This window comes from Heptranchias perlo, chromosome 3 (assembly GCF_035084215.1).
Source record: "Heptranchias perlo isolate sHepPer1 chromosome 3, sHepPer1.hap1, whole genome shotgun sequence".
Taxonomy (NCBI): Eukaryota; Metazoa; Chordata; class Chondrichthyes; order Hexanchiformes; family Hexanchidae; genus Heptranchias; species Heptranchias perlo.
In genome coordinates, this window is record NC_090327.1 from 30,530,987 (window position 1) to 30,545,481 (window position 14,495).

At 41.1% G+C, this 14,495-nt stretch overlaps 1 protein-coding gene across 4 annotated transcripts in view; it reads left to right on the forward strand.

Moving 5' to 3' along the window:
* LOC137311437 (protein NDRG1-like) overlaps positions 1-14,495 on the forward strand; it is a 73,916-nt gene that overhangs the window by 15,212 nt on the left and 44,209 nt on the right. For all 4 annotated transcript variants that reach the window (XM_067978651.1, XM_067978650.1, XM_067978659.1 and 1 more), the window contains exon 2: positions 12,314-12,410. In XM_067978651.1, coding sequence (XP_067834752.1) covers positions 12,333-12,410 — 78 coding nt within the window. In that variant the 5' untranslated portion in view covers positions 12,314-12,332. The remainder of the gene's footprint in view (positions 1-12,313; positions 12,411-14,495) is intronic.

The following is a 14,495-nucleotide window of genomic DNA, read 5'->3' on the forward strand; positions in this document are numbered from 1 at the left end:
CAGCCTGTAATGTAAAGTTGTACACTCCAAGGAGTACGTGCTGCAGGATGCACTAAAGCAAGGTGCGACCTAAGCAGAGGCTCTATAGGGAAAGGCCATCCCACCTTGTGTTGTACACTATGAATCATAAGATTTACTGTATTTGAGTTGTAATATTGAGATTGCATTGTGTATGATTTGTAATGCGTTGGTTTGAATTGTACCAGTTTGGAATTATGATTTGCCTTGAACTGTGTATCTTTAAATTCTATGAAATCAAGTATATTTTGATACTTCAAAAAAAGTAATATAAAGTTGTGAACACTACTTTGGAACAAGTCTGCAAATCTTGAATGTGTGCCGTTGCTAGTGAATTTGCCTGTGGTGTAAATTTGAATTTGGAACAATAGCTGTACCACATTCAACTCTGCTGTAGATACCTCCCTGATTCAGTGGCATCTGTCATCTTGTAAGCAGTCTGTATATCTTTTATGGGAGTTTATTGACCCTGCCCTACATTTACCTGTATGATGGTGTAACAATAGTGCATGTCCTTGTGACCAGAAGTGGATATTTGTGACTTTTGGACGTGTGCTACTTTAATTTCTCTAAACTTGGACCAAGAAAACACTTGGTCAGATGAAGCCAAGTACAAATTGATAGCTGCGTTATTTCATAGAAAAGCGAACATGCGGAGGAGCTATTCTGATCAGAATCACTGAGCATGATTTTAGCGGGGGGTGGGGGTGTAATTCCTGACTGGAAACCTGGAAGTACAGGTTTCCTGGATGTCCTTACGATTTTGACGTCAGGACGTTTTTCTCTTTTTTGCCGGTTTCCTGACAGGCTGGCTCTCAATCGGACGGGAGAAGAGCCAGGAAGAGGATGTGATTTCCCCCCCCCCTCCAAATCTAACAAAGGTTAGACTTGGAGTTGGGGGGGGGGGGAGAAATCAGTCATCGCAGGGTCAGAGATTGTGGGGTGGGGGAAGGTTGCATCAGGTAGATTTGTTGGGCCTGAAGGAAGCACTCCTGCTTCTCGGGGCTCCCAAGCGGTGCTATAAAGACACTTAACCTGCAGTTTCAGGCCTTCTCGCCTCCTCGTGTGGCGTGAAGCAGAAGGCCCAGGAATGTCAATCCCCAGGGGCTAAAATAAATAAAGCTTTGAAAATGGAGGCTCACAGCATCCTTTTTAAGAGCTTTTAAGCCTGACCTGCCTCCTGAGAACTAGTTGGTTGCCTGCCCCTGTGAAAACTGGAAATGGGTGGGTTTTAGATTTTTTTTTTGCAATTGTTACGTCATTTGGACCTCAATGTGATCTTAACTGTAGATCGCGGTAGTGACACACAGTGCTGGAGCTGCCAGTGAAACTTGTATTGCCCCAGAAAAGGGGGTGGGGAAAGATAAGGTTAAGGTAAGAAATTAGCTTGAAATCACGCTAGACATACATTATTGACTTCCTTTTACAAATCTGATTAGCCAACATCTGAAGAGAAGACAGATTATTGTTTTGATTTGTAAACTGGAAGCTAAGAGCCCTTAACGGAATGGAATGGAAGAAAGATCAGTGTTTTAAGATTAAAAAGCTGGGAAGAGGTGAAAACTGGTTGAGAACAAAAAGCAGCAAGATAGAATCAGAAAATGCCGGCTTGTCTCACCTATAAATGGGAAAGACAGGTTAGCATCTGCTTGGTGCAGCCAACCCCCCTGCCAGAACTTTGTTCTGACAAAGGGTCTACATTTGCAAAACCAACCTGCCTCTGGCACGAATGATGACTTTAGCTTTCTCTCATTTCCTCAAGGAGCTTTTATAGAGTTTGGGGCTTTTTTTTTAAACCTTAAAATTAAAACTGCTTCTATCTTGCTGAAGATTAGCATGTTCTTTAAGTCACGATATCCAATCACAATTATTGAGCAATCCCTAGTACTAAACATCACTATTGCACCTCTAGGCATAATTCATTTAAACAGCGAAGTGAAACTATGATGCACTCCCAACACATGTAGCTTGGGGACAAAATTTGCACTTAACAAAAGTCTGTTTTGACATTCCAAAAACAAACCCTACAAACATAAGAACATAAGAAATAGGAGCAGGAGTAGGCCAATCGGCCCCTCGAGCCTGCTCCGCCATTCAATAAGATCATGGCTGATCTGGTCCTAACCTCAAATCTAAATTCATGTCCAATTTCCTGCCCGCTCCCCGTAACCCCTAATTCCTTTTACTTCTAGGAAACTGTCTATTTCTGTTTTAAATTTATTCAATGATGTAGCTTCCACAGCTTCCTGGGGCAGCAAATTCCACAGACCTACCACCCTCTGAGTGAAGAAGTTTCTCCTCATCTCAGTTTTGAAAGAGCAGCCCCTTATTCTAAGATTATGCCCCCTAGTTCTAGTTTCACCCATCCTTGGGAACATCCTTACCACGTCCACCCGATCAAGCCCCTTCACAATCTTATATGTTTCAATAAGATCGCCTCTCATTCTTCTGAACTCCAATGAGTAGAGTCCCAATCTACTCAACCTCTCCTCATATGTCCACCCCCTCATCCCCGGGTTTAACTGAGTGAACCTTCTTTGTACTGCCTCGAGAGCAAGTATGTCTTTTCTTAAGTATGGAGACCAAAACTGTATGCAGTATTCCAGGTGTGGTCTCACTAATACCTTTATATAACTGCAGCAATACCTCCCTGTTTTTATATTCTATCCCCCGAGCAATAAAAGCCAATATTCCGTTGGCCTTCTTGATCATTTCTGTTCAAATTAAGCATACAGTCTAAGGTACTGTTGCAAAATGTTTTTAACGCACTGTAATCTTTCCAATTGTAGGAAATATTTTAATTTTCATCTCTGGTGTCTAATATAGCTGGATTTAGAAGTACTAGGCACATCTGCAGAACTTCTGTTGAAAGATTCCAATGTATTGTGTTTTGACATGAACAAAAGACAATAATAACTTTTCTCATTATCAGAAACCTGTCTGGAGCCCGTAGATACCATCTGTTCATGATTTTTCCTTGCTGCTTATTCCATGTGTTTATTACTTTTGTTTTTATAATTCCACTTCTAACTTTAACTCATGTTTCTTGGTTTTTGAGCCCTTCACCATGGTGGATGTCCTTCAAATTTTTCTGTAGGGGGGGACCTCTGCAAAAACTGACATCTTCCAGTAAATATCTAGCTAAAATGTTATCAAATAATTTCCTCTGCCACTTATTTGGAGTGTTTGAGGGCATGTGTATTGGGAACATGGTGTGTAAATGGTCTGTGCTTATATAGCAGTTTATTAGTAAAATATCTAAACCTCTCATTGGGTTTTCTATATCTTTTTGAAAATAGAGGTGGGGTCCTGGAGTAATTTCTGGCCACATTGTCACTGGAAACTAGAATACATTCTGCAAATTTAAGATGTATTGCTTCTTCTGTATATATTACAGTGCTGGAAAGTCCAAATACATTCAGGTCACATGTATTTCAAATAATCATAGATTATGAAACATAAAAGGATGCTGTCCTTGATGAGCTGTCAGAGACCTGCACACTATTATGTCTGCTCTTGTTCCTCTTAATGCTATTAGTTGGGATCCTCCTAATAGTTCATTGATTACTAGAGTCTATAATTAAGGATAGTGACTGAACACCTTGAAAATTTTCAGATGACCAGAGAGAACCAGCATGGATCTGTAAAGAGTACGTCATGACTGACAAACCTGATGGCATATTTTGAAGAGGTGACTAAAGTAGTGGACAGGGGAATGTCTATAGATGTTGTTTATAGCTCCATTGCTAAATTTAAATCTGAGATAGATAGCTTTTTGGCAACCAAAGGTATTAAGGGATATGGGCCAAAGGCAAGTATCTGGAGTTAGATCACAGATCAGCCATGATCTTATCAAATGGCAGAGCAGGCACGATGGGCTGAATGGCCTAATCCTGTTCCTGTATGCACTTCCAGAAAGCATTCGATTTAAAGTCTCTCAAGAGACTGTTGGCTAAAGTGAAGCTCGTGGAATTGAGGGCAAATTATTGACCTGGTTAGGAAAGTGTCTCCTGCTGATCAACCAGAGAGTAGGGATAATAGGCAGATACTCAAATCGGCAGGATATGACTAGTGGTGACCCACTGGATCTATGTTGGGGCCTCAACTATTCACTATTTATTAACTACTTGGATGAAGCATAAAATTGCAAAGCTATTAATGGATTAAGTGGGCAAAACTGTGGCAAATGGATTTCAATATTGGCAAGAGTGAGGTCATCCACTTTGAACCTAAAAATGATAGATCAGAGTACTTTCTAAATGGTGACCAGCTCAAAACAATGGCAGTCCAAAGAGACTTTTGGGTCCATGTACATAGATCATTAAAATGTCATGGACAGGTACAGAAAATAATCAAAGACTAATGGAATGCTGGCCTTTATATCTAGAGGGGTAGAAGTTATGCTATAGCTATACAAAGCCCTGATTAGACCACATCTGGCATACTGAGTTCCGTTCTGGGCACCACACCATAGGAAGGATATATGGGTCTTGGAGGGAGTGCAATGTGGATTTACTAGAATGATACTTGGACTCCAAGGGTTAAATCCAAGGAGCGATTACACAAACTGGGGTTGTATTCCCTGGCATTTAGAAGATTAAGGGGTGATTTGATCGGAGTTTTCAGATATTAAGAGGAACTGAGGGTAGAGAGAGAAACTATTTCTGCTGGTTGGGGAGTGTAGGACATAGCCTAAAAATTAGAGCCAGGACTTTCAGGAGTGAAGTTAGGAAACACTTCTACCACCCTTTGCATGTAGAAGTTTGGAAGTCTCTTCCACAAATGGCAGTTGATGCTAGCTCAATTGTTAATTTTAAATCTGAGTTTGATAGATTTTTGTTAGCCCCATATCCTTTACCACCTTTTGGTTAAGGGGCGACATGGCCTGTTCCTACTGTCGCGTGTGCATGCGTGATCCTGCCCGTGCACCGGCTTGGTGACAACAGCGTCCGACTGGGCACTGATTGCTGCCATAGTTGACTAGCGTGCTGCGATAATACATGGGTGAAGTGTCATCCGTGGGTATCACACACGCCTCTGAGTCAGAAGGTCGTGGGCTCAAGCCCCACTCCAGAGGCTTGAGCGCATAATCCAGGCTGATACTCCAGTACAGTACTGAGGGATGTGCTGTCTTTTGGATGAGACGTTAAAACGAGGCCCCATCTTATCCTCAGATGGGCGTAAAAGATCCCATGGCATTATTCAAAGAGGAGTTCCCCCAGGCCTCAATCAACACCTAACACAGATGATCTGGTCACTTATTTCATTGCTGTTTGTGGGACCTTGCTATGTGCCAATTGGCTGGCGCGTTTCCTACATTACAAGTGATTACAGCCAATGAAATACTTTTAAATGTTAAGTGTTTTGGGACACCGAGGTTGTGAAAAGTGCTACATAAATGTTAGTGCGTTCATTCTTTCTATTGGAGAGTTGCGGGTACCTATGGAAACAGAACCCAGAAGTACCTGTCTCGTCTAAACCTTCCCAGCCACATTCTGATTAATCTACTTGTCTAAAATATCCATGGTAATATAGCTTCTATGGTTGCAGTTAGCACTTTTTTCTCTAAAATAAGAAGCGTTATACTTGTGATTTTGGAAAAAAAATGCAATAACTATATCAATGTTTCCTGTTTAAAAACATAGCTCATTTTAAAGTAAAATCCAGACATCAATTAAGTGATCAAATCTAAGAACAATAAATGGAACATCCCAGAATTGCAGTCTGTATTTTTGCTTGTAGTGCTGCAATTTCCTTTACAGTTGGACTCTAGGGTAACCATTCACTCTTCTATATAGAGCTGAATGATTTCCCTGCTTTAGATGATTTGATTGAAAGCAATTTATGTACTGTGCTTGTACTGGATATATATAAGAAACAGATTTTATTTGAAGGAAAGGAAGCAACCGTATTTGTTAAAGGGTGATAATAGGGTATGGAGTGGGACGCCCAGGGGATTGCTGCTACTGCCCTTATTTCTAACTTACATTCACTAACTCCGTACAAATTGATCAAATTCACCAATGACCGTTTGAGTCGGAGCATGCCAAGGAGCTAGATAAATTTTGTAAATGTGAATTACACATTGTGAATGTTTTTCTCAGCGTACATGTGCATTCCAAGTTAACTAAGGATGAAATTAAGATATTATGGATGTTAGATTTTGCACTGAGCACTGTCACTAGAGCAGCAATTAATAAAGCAAATAAAATGCTGCATTGTTACTAACTCAGTGGAATATAAGTTGCAGGGTGTCCTATTAAAACTGTACAGTACTTTAGGCTAGGTGTAGTCTGACTATAGTACACCATTTTAGTCACTCGGACACGAGGGAAACATCCAAAGGCTAGATGTAGTGCAGGGAAGAGCTCAATCCTTGATGTAACAGGCTGTTCTCGAGTAAAATAAGGAAAGGCTTGGGAAAGCTTGGATTTTTCAGCCTTGAAAGGTGGTGATGCAGAGGGCCTAGTAGTTATATAAGATACTAACTGTATAGAAATGGAGAGAACGCATTGATATAGTGCTTTTCACCGCCTCATGACGCCCCAAAGCACTTTACAGCCAATGCAGTAGTTTTGAAGTATTGTCACTGATGTAACGTAGGGAAATGCAGCATTTGTGCATAGTAAGGTTCTAGTGCGTGTGCATGTGCACTCGCGTCTACCAGAGCGGGACGATGGAGCCTTGGTGTAACGTTTCGTCCCAACGACTGTACTTCAGACAGTATAGTACTCCCTCAGTACCGCACTCAAGCCCACACTCCCTAAGTTGAGGATGTCTCAGTGGAAATAACCAACTCGGCACAGACCATGCATTGAACCTCGCACATTCCTAGTTGTATTGCTTGCTACCTTCCCAGGCACCCATACAACTATGTGTATTTGTAGAACTTGGGATGAGGCCACCACTTTGAACCTGGGACGAACTACAGACTATCTGTAGCCTGTTTCCATTCCCCAGCCATTGGCCTGGATTTTAACTTGGAGCTGGGAAGAGTGGGGGGGGGAGGGAGTTTACTGGATGCAAAACCCGGAAGTAAAGTTGGCGGGTCGGAATCTGCGATCGTAACTTGAAGGCTAAAAATGTTACTGCGTGCCCAGGAGCCAGCCAGATTGACAGGCTGGCTGCCTGTCGGGCCGGGAGAGATCACAGTCTTTGGGGTTTGTATTTTGGGGCGGGGGGGGGGGTTGCGGGTGAGTTGGGGAGAGAACGGGATCTTTAGGGGTTGGGGGGGGGGGATGAGCGAGCCATCGGCCATCGTTGGGGAATGGGGGTCTTGGACATCATTGACCGATCGTGGCAGGTAAGCTTGTTGGGCCTGGTGGAAACGCTCCTGATTCTCCTAGCCCACAAGCCAATGCAATAAATGATCCGGCCCTTTTTATTTCTTTTCACTAGCGAGATTCGCAAACCCGCACTGGAGACGTTTTAAATTTAAAGGTCAGTAAAATTCAATTGAAAAGGAACTAGTTAACGTGTCATTGTTTTCAGGTACAGATCAAAGTTTGCTAATTATACTAAATTGGGGGGTGGGTGCATGGTCAACCAAAGAAGGAGCTCGCAAATTGACAGTTTAGCAGAGTAGGCGTACAGATGAGATGCTAATCAATCCGGAGAAATGTGATGGAGAAGATGAACAGTGAAAGTATACCCTTTAGTGTAAGATGCTTCGAGTGCAGAACCCAGATCGTTCACGACCTATAATTCCACCTTTTTGAAAAGCCATTTCTTAAAAAGAGCAAATGAGATTCTGTTTTTTATATATATATTTAGTGGCATTGAATAAAATCCAGCATGTCCATCACCTTTTTGATTGATCAACACCACCTATCTCCATTCAGTTCCCCCTCTTTCCTGAAATGTATCTTGATTGTCTCTTGAACCAATTCTGCTTCTCTTCCTGGAAACTTGGGTGCATGGAAAAAGTTCCACCTGACTTCCTGCTTTTTTTTCTCCTAACTGTAACTTTAAACCTGTGTATCCTGACTTTTTAAGTCCTTAGATTGTGTTCCATAACTGTAAAATATTTCTTTTGAACATAGCTTCAAAGTAGCAGAGCTGCATTACACCCCTAATTCAAGAATACCATAAATGTTTTGGAGTATTTTGTGACTTGCAGAAGCCAGAAGTTATTCTTGATCATTCAGTGCCAGTAGGTGGGCTGCATGATATTGTCATCAAGTGTGTATTCAGTGTTCCTAAACACCATTTACCTAACTTATTACAGTTAAATATATTAGTAATAGCAGCTTAAGGTGCCAGAAGCTACTTTCAGGAGGACAGGGAAAATTCATTAAAGCAAGAAGTGGGTGGTAAGTGAAATAGTTTTGAGATTGCAATCTCAGCACATTGAAGGCTCACAAAAGGAAAAATTTATGGCATTTTAGTGGTTTGGCACTTTTGACACCTGTCTCAAAGGAATCACTTGTCTTGTTCCAGCAGAACTGTTAGCCTCACTTTTTTTAAAGCCATTTTTTCCCCATCTTTTTGTTTGTTTAAATTACCTGTATTTTGTGGTTGGGAGTAGTTGGAAGCAAGTGCCACCTGGTTTTCAGTCTAAATCTATTGCATAAGAATTTGTGTAGGACACTGGTATTCTTTCAATGACTAGAAAAAAAATCATTTGTGCTGAAATGGAAGGTTAGTTCAAAATACCATTGTGCTGTGGATAAACACATTTCCTCCATCAGCAGAGTTTTATTAGATGTACATTTTTGCTGCCTAAACTGAGGCTTTATTTATTCTCCCAATTTTCTTTTCTTTTCCCTTTTTTGAATGCACAAGCTGTTGGCAGTAGCCTTCTAATTCTTCACCAGAGTAAGCATTGTGGTATTAAGTGTTGGCAGGCTATTCTGCTTTCATAGCCTAGTCAATTGCTGTTGGAATTTAACATCCAATTGTGCGCACTTTCTCTGTTTCTCCCTTTTCTTCCCCGCCTCCCACCTTTCTAGGAGTCATTAAGTGGAGATCAGAACTGAACTTGCTGTGTATGTTAAAATTTGACATTTATCCCATAATGCAATTTCTCACTGCTCTCATTAACCACCAGGAACATCTGCACCTTTTTTAGTTGCCTACAGCTATTAGGAAGTGATGGAGTAATGAAGTAATTTTGAATCAAACGAACAGAAGTTCACACTACAGCACTTAACTAGTAGCTCCACTGTCCTATGCTTCAGTAAATTATCTGTTCTGTAATTTATTTCACTTTGTTCTACAGTGGCAGGAAAAATAACCATAACTGTTGGTTGTTGCAGTAGATGCCATGTGCAGGGGTTTTGGGACAAAAGGATGATTCGAAGCTTCGCAAGACTTCCCAGACCATTGGGTACTGAAGTTGCTTGTTTGCATCACAACAAAGCTGGCTGCTCCACCTACTGGCCTAGTTTATTTTTCCTTATCTTGTTTGTTAAAAATATTTTGTGGTTGGGAGTAGTTAATCAACTGACAAGTGCCACTTGGTTTTCACGGAGCAAAAAATAAATGAGGAACTTTTTGGCTCTGATGTGTGCAACTGGATATAACCCCACCTAAAATGTTTAACCAAAATTCTTTGTGATAATCATGAAGTATTTCATTGGATTTTAAGTCGCATTAAATACGTAAACTTTCTGACTTCACCTGTTTTAATTTGATGCTCTGGCCACAATCTTCCAATCCTTGGATATGGGAGTGGTGCCAGAGGATTGCAAATGTTACAGCCCCATTCCAAATAGAGCGGGATAAACTTGGCAATGACAAGCCAGTGAGCCTAACGTCAGTGGTGGGGAAACTGAGACAATTATCTGGGACAAAATTAATTGCCACTTGGAAAAGTATGGGCTAATCCATGAAAGTCAGTATGGATTTGTTAAAGGCAAATCGTGTTTGACTAACTTGATTTGAGTTCTTTGAAGTAACTGAGAGGATTGATGAGGGTGGTGCGGTTCCTGTGTATATGGACTTTCAAAAGGCATTTGATAAAGTACCACAAGTACCTACTTAGTAGTAAAATTGAAGCCCATGGGATTAAAGGGATAGTGGCAGTGTGGATATGAAATTGGCTAAGGGACAAAGCAGAGTAGTGGTGAACAGTTGTTTTTCAGACTGGAGAAGTATACAGTGGTGTTCCCCAGGAGTTGATATTAGGACCACTGCTCTTTTTTTAATATTATTGATATGGACTTGGGTATACAGAGCATAATTTCAAAGATTGTAGATGATGCAAAACTTGGAAATGTAGTAAACACTAAGGAGGATAGTGACAGACTGGTGAAATGGGCAGACACATAGCAGGTGAAGTTTAATGCAGAGAAGTGTGAAGTGATACATTTTAGTAGGAAAAATGAGGAGAGGCAATATAAACTAAATGGTACCATTTTAAAGGGGGTGCAGGAACAGAGACCTGCGGGTGTATGTACACAAATCTTTGAAGGTGGCAGGACAAGTTCAGAAGGCTTTTTAAAAAAAAATGGAATCCTTGGCTATATTAATAGAAGCATAAGAGTTCAAAAGCAAGGAAATTATGCTAAACCTTTTATAAAACACTGGTTAGGCCTCAGCTGGAGTATTGTGCTCAATTCTGGGTACCTTTTTTAGGAAGGAGTGTCAAGGCCTTAGAGAAGGTGCAGAAGAGATTTGCTAGAATGGTGCCAGGAATAAAGGACTTCAGTTATGTGGAGAAGCTTGGGTTGTTCTCCTTAGAACAGAGAAGGTTAAGAGCAGGTTTGATAGACTCCTTCAGAATCATGAAGGATTTTGATCAAGTAAATAAGGAGAAACTGTTTCCAGTGGCAGAAGGGTCATTATTAAAGTGATTGGCAAAAGAACCTGAGGCGATATGAGTGTTGGTGGGGTGGGGGGGGGGTGAATTTACGCAGCGAGTTGTGGTGATCTGGAATGCACTGCCTGAAAGGGTGGTGGAAGCAGATTCAATAGTAACTTACAAATGGGAATTGGATAAATTTACAGGATTATGGGGGGGATAAAGCAGGGAAGTGGGACTAATTGAATGAATAGCTCTGCCAAGAGCTGGCACAGGAATGATGATGAGCTGAATGGCTTCCTTCTGTACTGTTTCTTGATTCTAATTTTGAGGATAAAATGTTTTTTTTATTCCTCATCATGCCTAAATGAGAGGATGAGCAAGCTGCCTCCACCACTTGAGCTGACTATTGTAAGAGTAGGTGAGAATGTAGCGCTCATATTTTTCTGCATCCTTGCTGTGAGAAAATGTCTGGCCCCCCTCAGTGGTACTGTACTCACTTACAGCAGGACAGTTGAGATTTCAGATTTGGTGGATAGCAGGCTTGGAGTGGTTCCTGGTCAACCAACTTAAAACTCTTGTGTTTAAATCCTTTAATGGCTTTGCTGCTGCTGATCTCTCTAACCTGGAACTCTGTTCCTTCAGCTCAGACCTGTTGTGCATCCCCCTCCCTTCGCCCTACCATTGGCAGTCGTGGCTTCAGCTGTCTAGGCTCCACTCTCTGGAATTTTCCTCCCTAAAGCTGTCTGCCTTCTCCTTAAGACCCTCCTTTTAAAACCCACCTCTTTGACTAACGTTTTAGTCTCAGTTTCTACTATTTCCTAGTTTGAAGATCCATTTTATGGGAAGGTGGGATTGATGGTGGGGGGGGGGGAAGGGGAAGAAGGCAGGTTTGTTGAGCCTAGTGGCCTTTCCCTATTCCTAAGAATTCTTCTGTTAACTTATTCAGAATGATAATTTATTATTCTGATTGACCCAGAAGCTAATGACCATCTAGCACAGAATACTGGTGGCAGAAATAATTTGGATTTTTGTTTGGATAGGAGACTGTCATGTGAAGTCAATATCTTGTTTTTCTGAATCAGTCCATTCTATTATAATAATTTGACACACTGCTCCTTTTTGGTACTAGCTTTTTCAGTTATTGAAATCATTGCCAGTTTATGGCAATGAGCCAGACTTAAACTGAAGCTTCTTTTAATCTGTCTCCAACAAAGAGCAGCTGAATTTATTGACTGAAATTTTAATTTGTAAAGTAACCCACATTGTACTGTTTTTGCCTAAAGCTCGTGGACAATTATAGCATCTAGAAGTAAGGAGCAAAGGTCAACAACACAAGGTTGTGAAAGATTTTGCAATGAGTTTCTAGTTCAATAGGTTTACACTGGTGGTTTCGTCACTAACTTGCAACTTCATGAAGGGTATTTAAAAGTGGATTTAATCAGGGATGGAAATGTTGTAGAAATAGGAGGGGAGATTTTCTAATTTCTATTTTAGTAATTGTCATCCTTGTGGTTAATTCTTAGTGATACTCATTTTGTTCTTTTGTAGCTATCCTACAAAGTGCACTATGGCTCAGGAGCTACAAGACATCACCCTCTCAGAAGTCCGAAAACTACTAGTGGAGAGTGGGGCGGTCTCTGAGGTGGTAAGCAAGCCTTTACATTGAGTTATATCGAATCTACAGCACAGAAACAGGCCATTCGGCCCAACTGGTCAATGCCGGCGTTAATGCTGCACACGAACCTCCCTCTCCCTACTTCATCTAACCCTATCAGCATATCCTTCCATTCCTTTCTCCCTCGTGTGCTTATCTAGCTTCCCTTTAAACGCATCCATGCTATTTGCCTCAGCTACTTCTTATAACGTGTTCCACATTCTTACCACTCTTGAGTAAAGAAGTTTCTCCTCGACTCCCTATTGGATTATTAGTGACCTCTAGTTTTTGTCTCTCCCACAAGGGGAAACATTTTCTCTAAGTCTACCCTAGCAAACCCTTCCATTTTCATAGACTTCCATCGGGTCACCTCTGAGCCTTTTTTCTAGAGGGGGAAGTCTCATCCTTTCCTGATCAGGATGATACCAGAACTGAGGATATCCCTGTGAATCTTTTTGCACCTTCTCCAATTCTTCTGTATCCTTTTTTAATATGGAGTATTCTGCACAGTTCTGGTCCAAGTGTGGTCTAACCAAGGTCCTATACAAGTTAACATAACTTCTCTGCTTTTCAATTCTGTCCCTCTAGAAATGAACCCCAGTGCTTATTAACCTGCGTCGCTGCATTTAGTGATTGTGTATCAGTACTCTGAGATCTTTGCTTCGCTACCCCATTTAGATTCTTGTTATCCAAGCAGTATGTGGCCTCCTTTTTTTAAATGTTTTGATAGCTATTTTGTATAAACAAACCAGCTTGGCTTTCATTGTGATTAAAACTATAAGACTGTAATGTCCTGTACAATGTGCAAGTGAATTCCTCTTGAAGCTGATGCAAGTAATTAACCAGACGCTCAGTATTCTTATTGCCATACAAAGGGGGGGAGGAGTGGTGAGTTGGGCCTCTTTTCAAATGCAGGTGAAATCTGAGATCAGTTTTCTTCCCTTCCCTCAACTTTATGGAACTTAGTTCTTTTCTGCATCTTCTCTAGATGAAGCCTGTGGTATGAGGAGATATGATTCGGAGTTGAGAAGTGACATTGGAACCTGAAAAGTCCCAATATTTGATTTTAGAAATCAAAATTGAAAGAAGCTAGTGTGGTGATTTGTCCAGAGGTCTTTAAAGCTTTGTAATTATACAAGTGGTAGATAGCAAGTACTATGCTAACTAAACTTAAATACTTGCCTAATTACCATAACTGGAGGTCACTCTATGCCAGGCATAGACCTCTGCAAACCTTTCATCTTCTGCTTGACTAACTTTTAAGAGGCTAAGCTTATTAGAAACATAGAAAATAGGAGCAGGAGTAAGTCATTTGGCCCTTCGAGCCCGCTTAGCCATTCAATATGATCATAGCTGATCCTTTATCTCAATACCCTATTCCCACTCTCTCCATACCCCTTGATGCCTTTTGTGTCTAGAAATCTATCTACTCCTTTAAATATATTCAGTGACTTGGCCTCCACAGCCTTCTGTGGTAGAGAATGCCACAGGTTCACCACCCTCTGAAGAAATTTCTCCTCATCTCTGTCCTAAAATATCCTACCCCATATCCTGAGATTGTGTCTCCTCGTTCTGGACCCCACAGCCAGGGGAAACATCCTCCCTGCACAGTCTGACTAGCCCTGTCAGAATTTTATACATTTCAATGAGATCACCTCTCATTCTTCTAAACTCGAGTAAATACAGGCCGAATCGACCCAATCTCCTCATAAAACAGTCCTGCCATCCCAGGAAGCAGTGTGGTGAACCTCCACTGAACTACCTCTATGGCAAATATATCCTTTTCTTGGGTAAGGAGACTGCTATGTTTTCCATTCCCCAGAAAGTAGAATGCTATACATTGAAGAGTACTTGAAGTGGAGTGTGCTTCTACTTCAGAGGACTATTGGACTGCAAAATATCAGTTCCAGTCACGTAAAGTGGATACCACAGCAACAACCTGCAGTTAAATAGCCCTTTGCAAAATTTTCAATTTCAGTTGCTCTAATCTAGTTTTAGCACAGTCCAAAGATGGCATCTTGATTTTCGTTTTTAGGTGACCATATTTTTTCTCCATTCTGGAATCTGTTACCATCC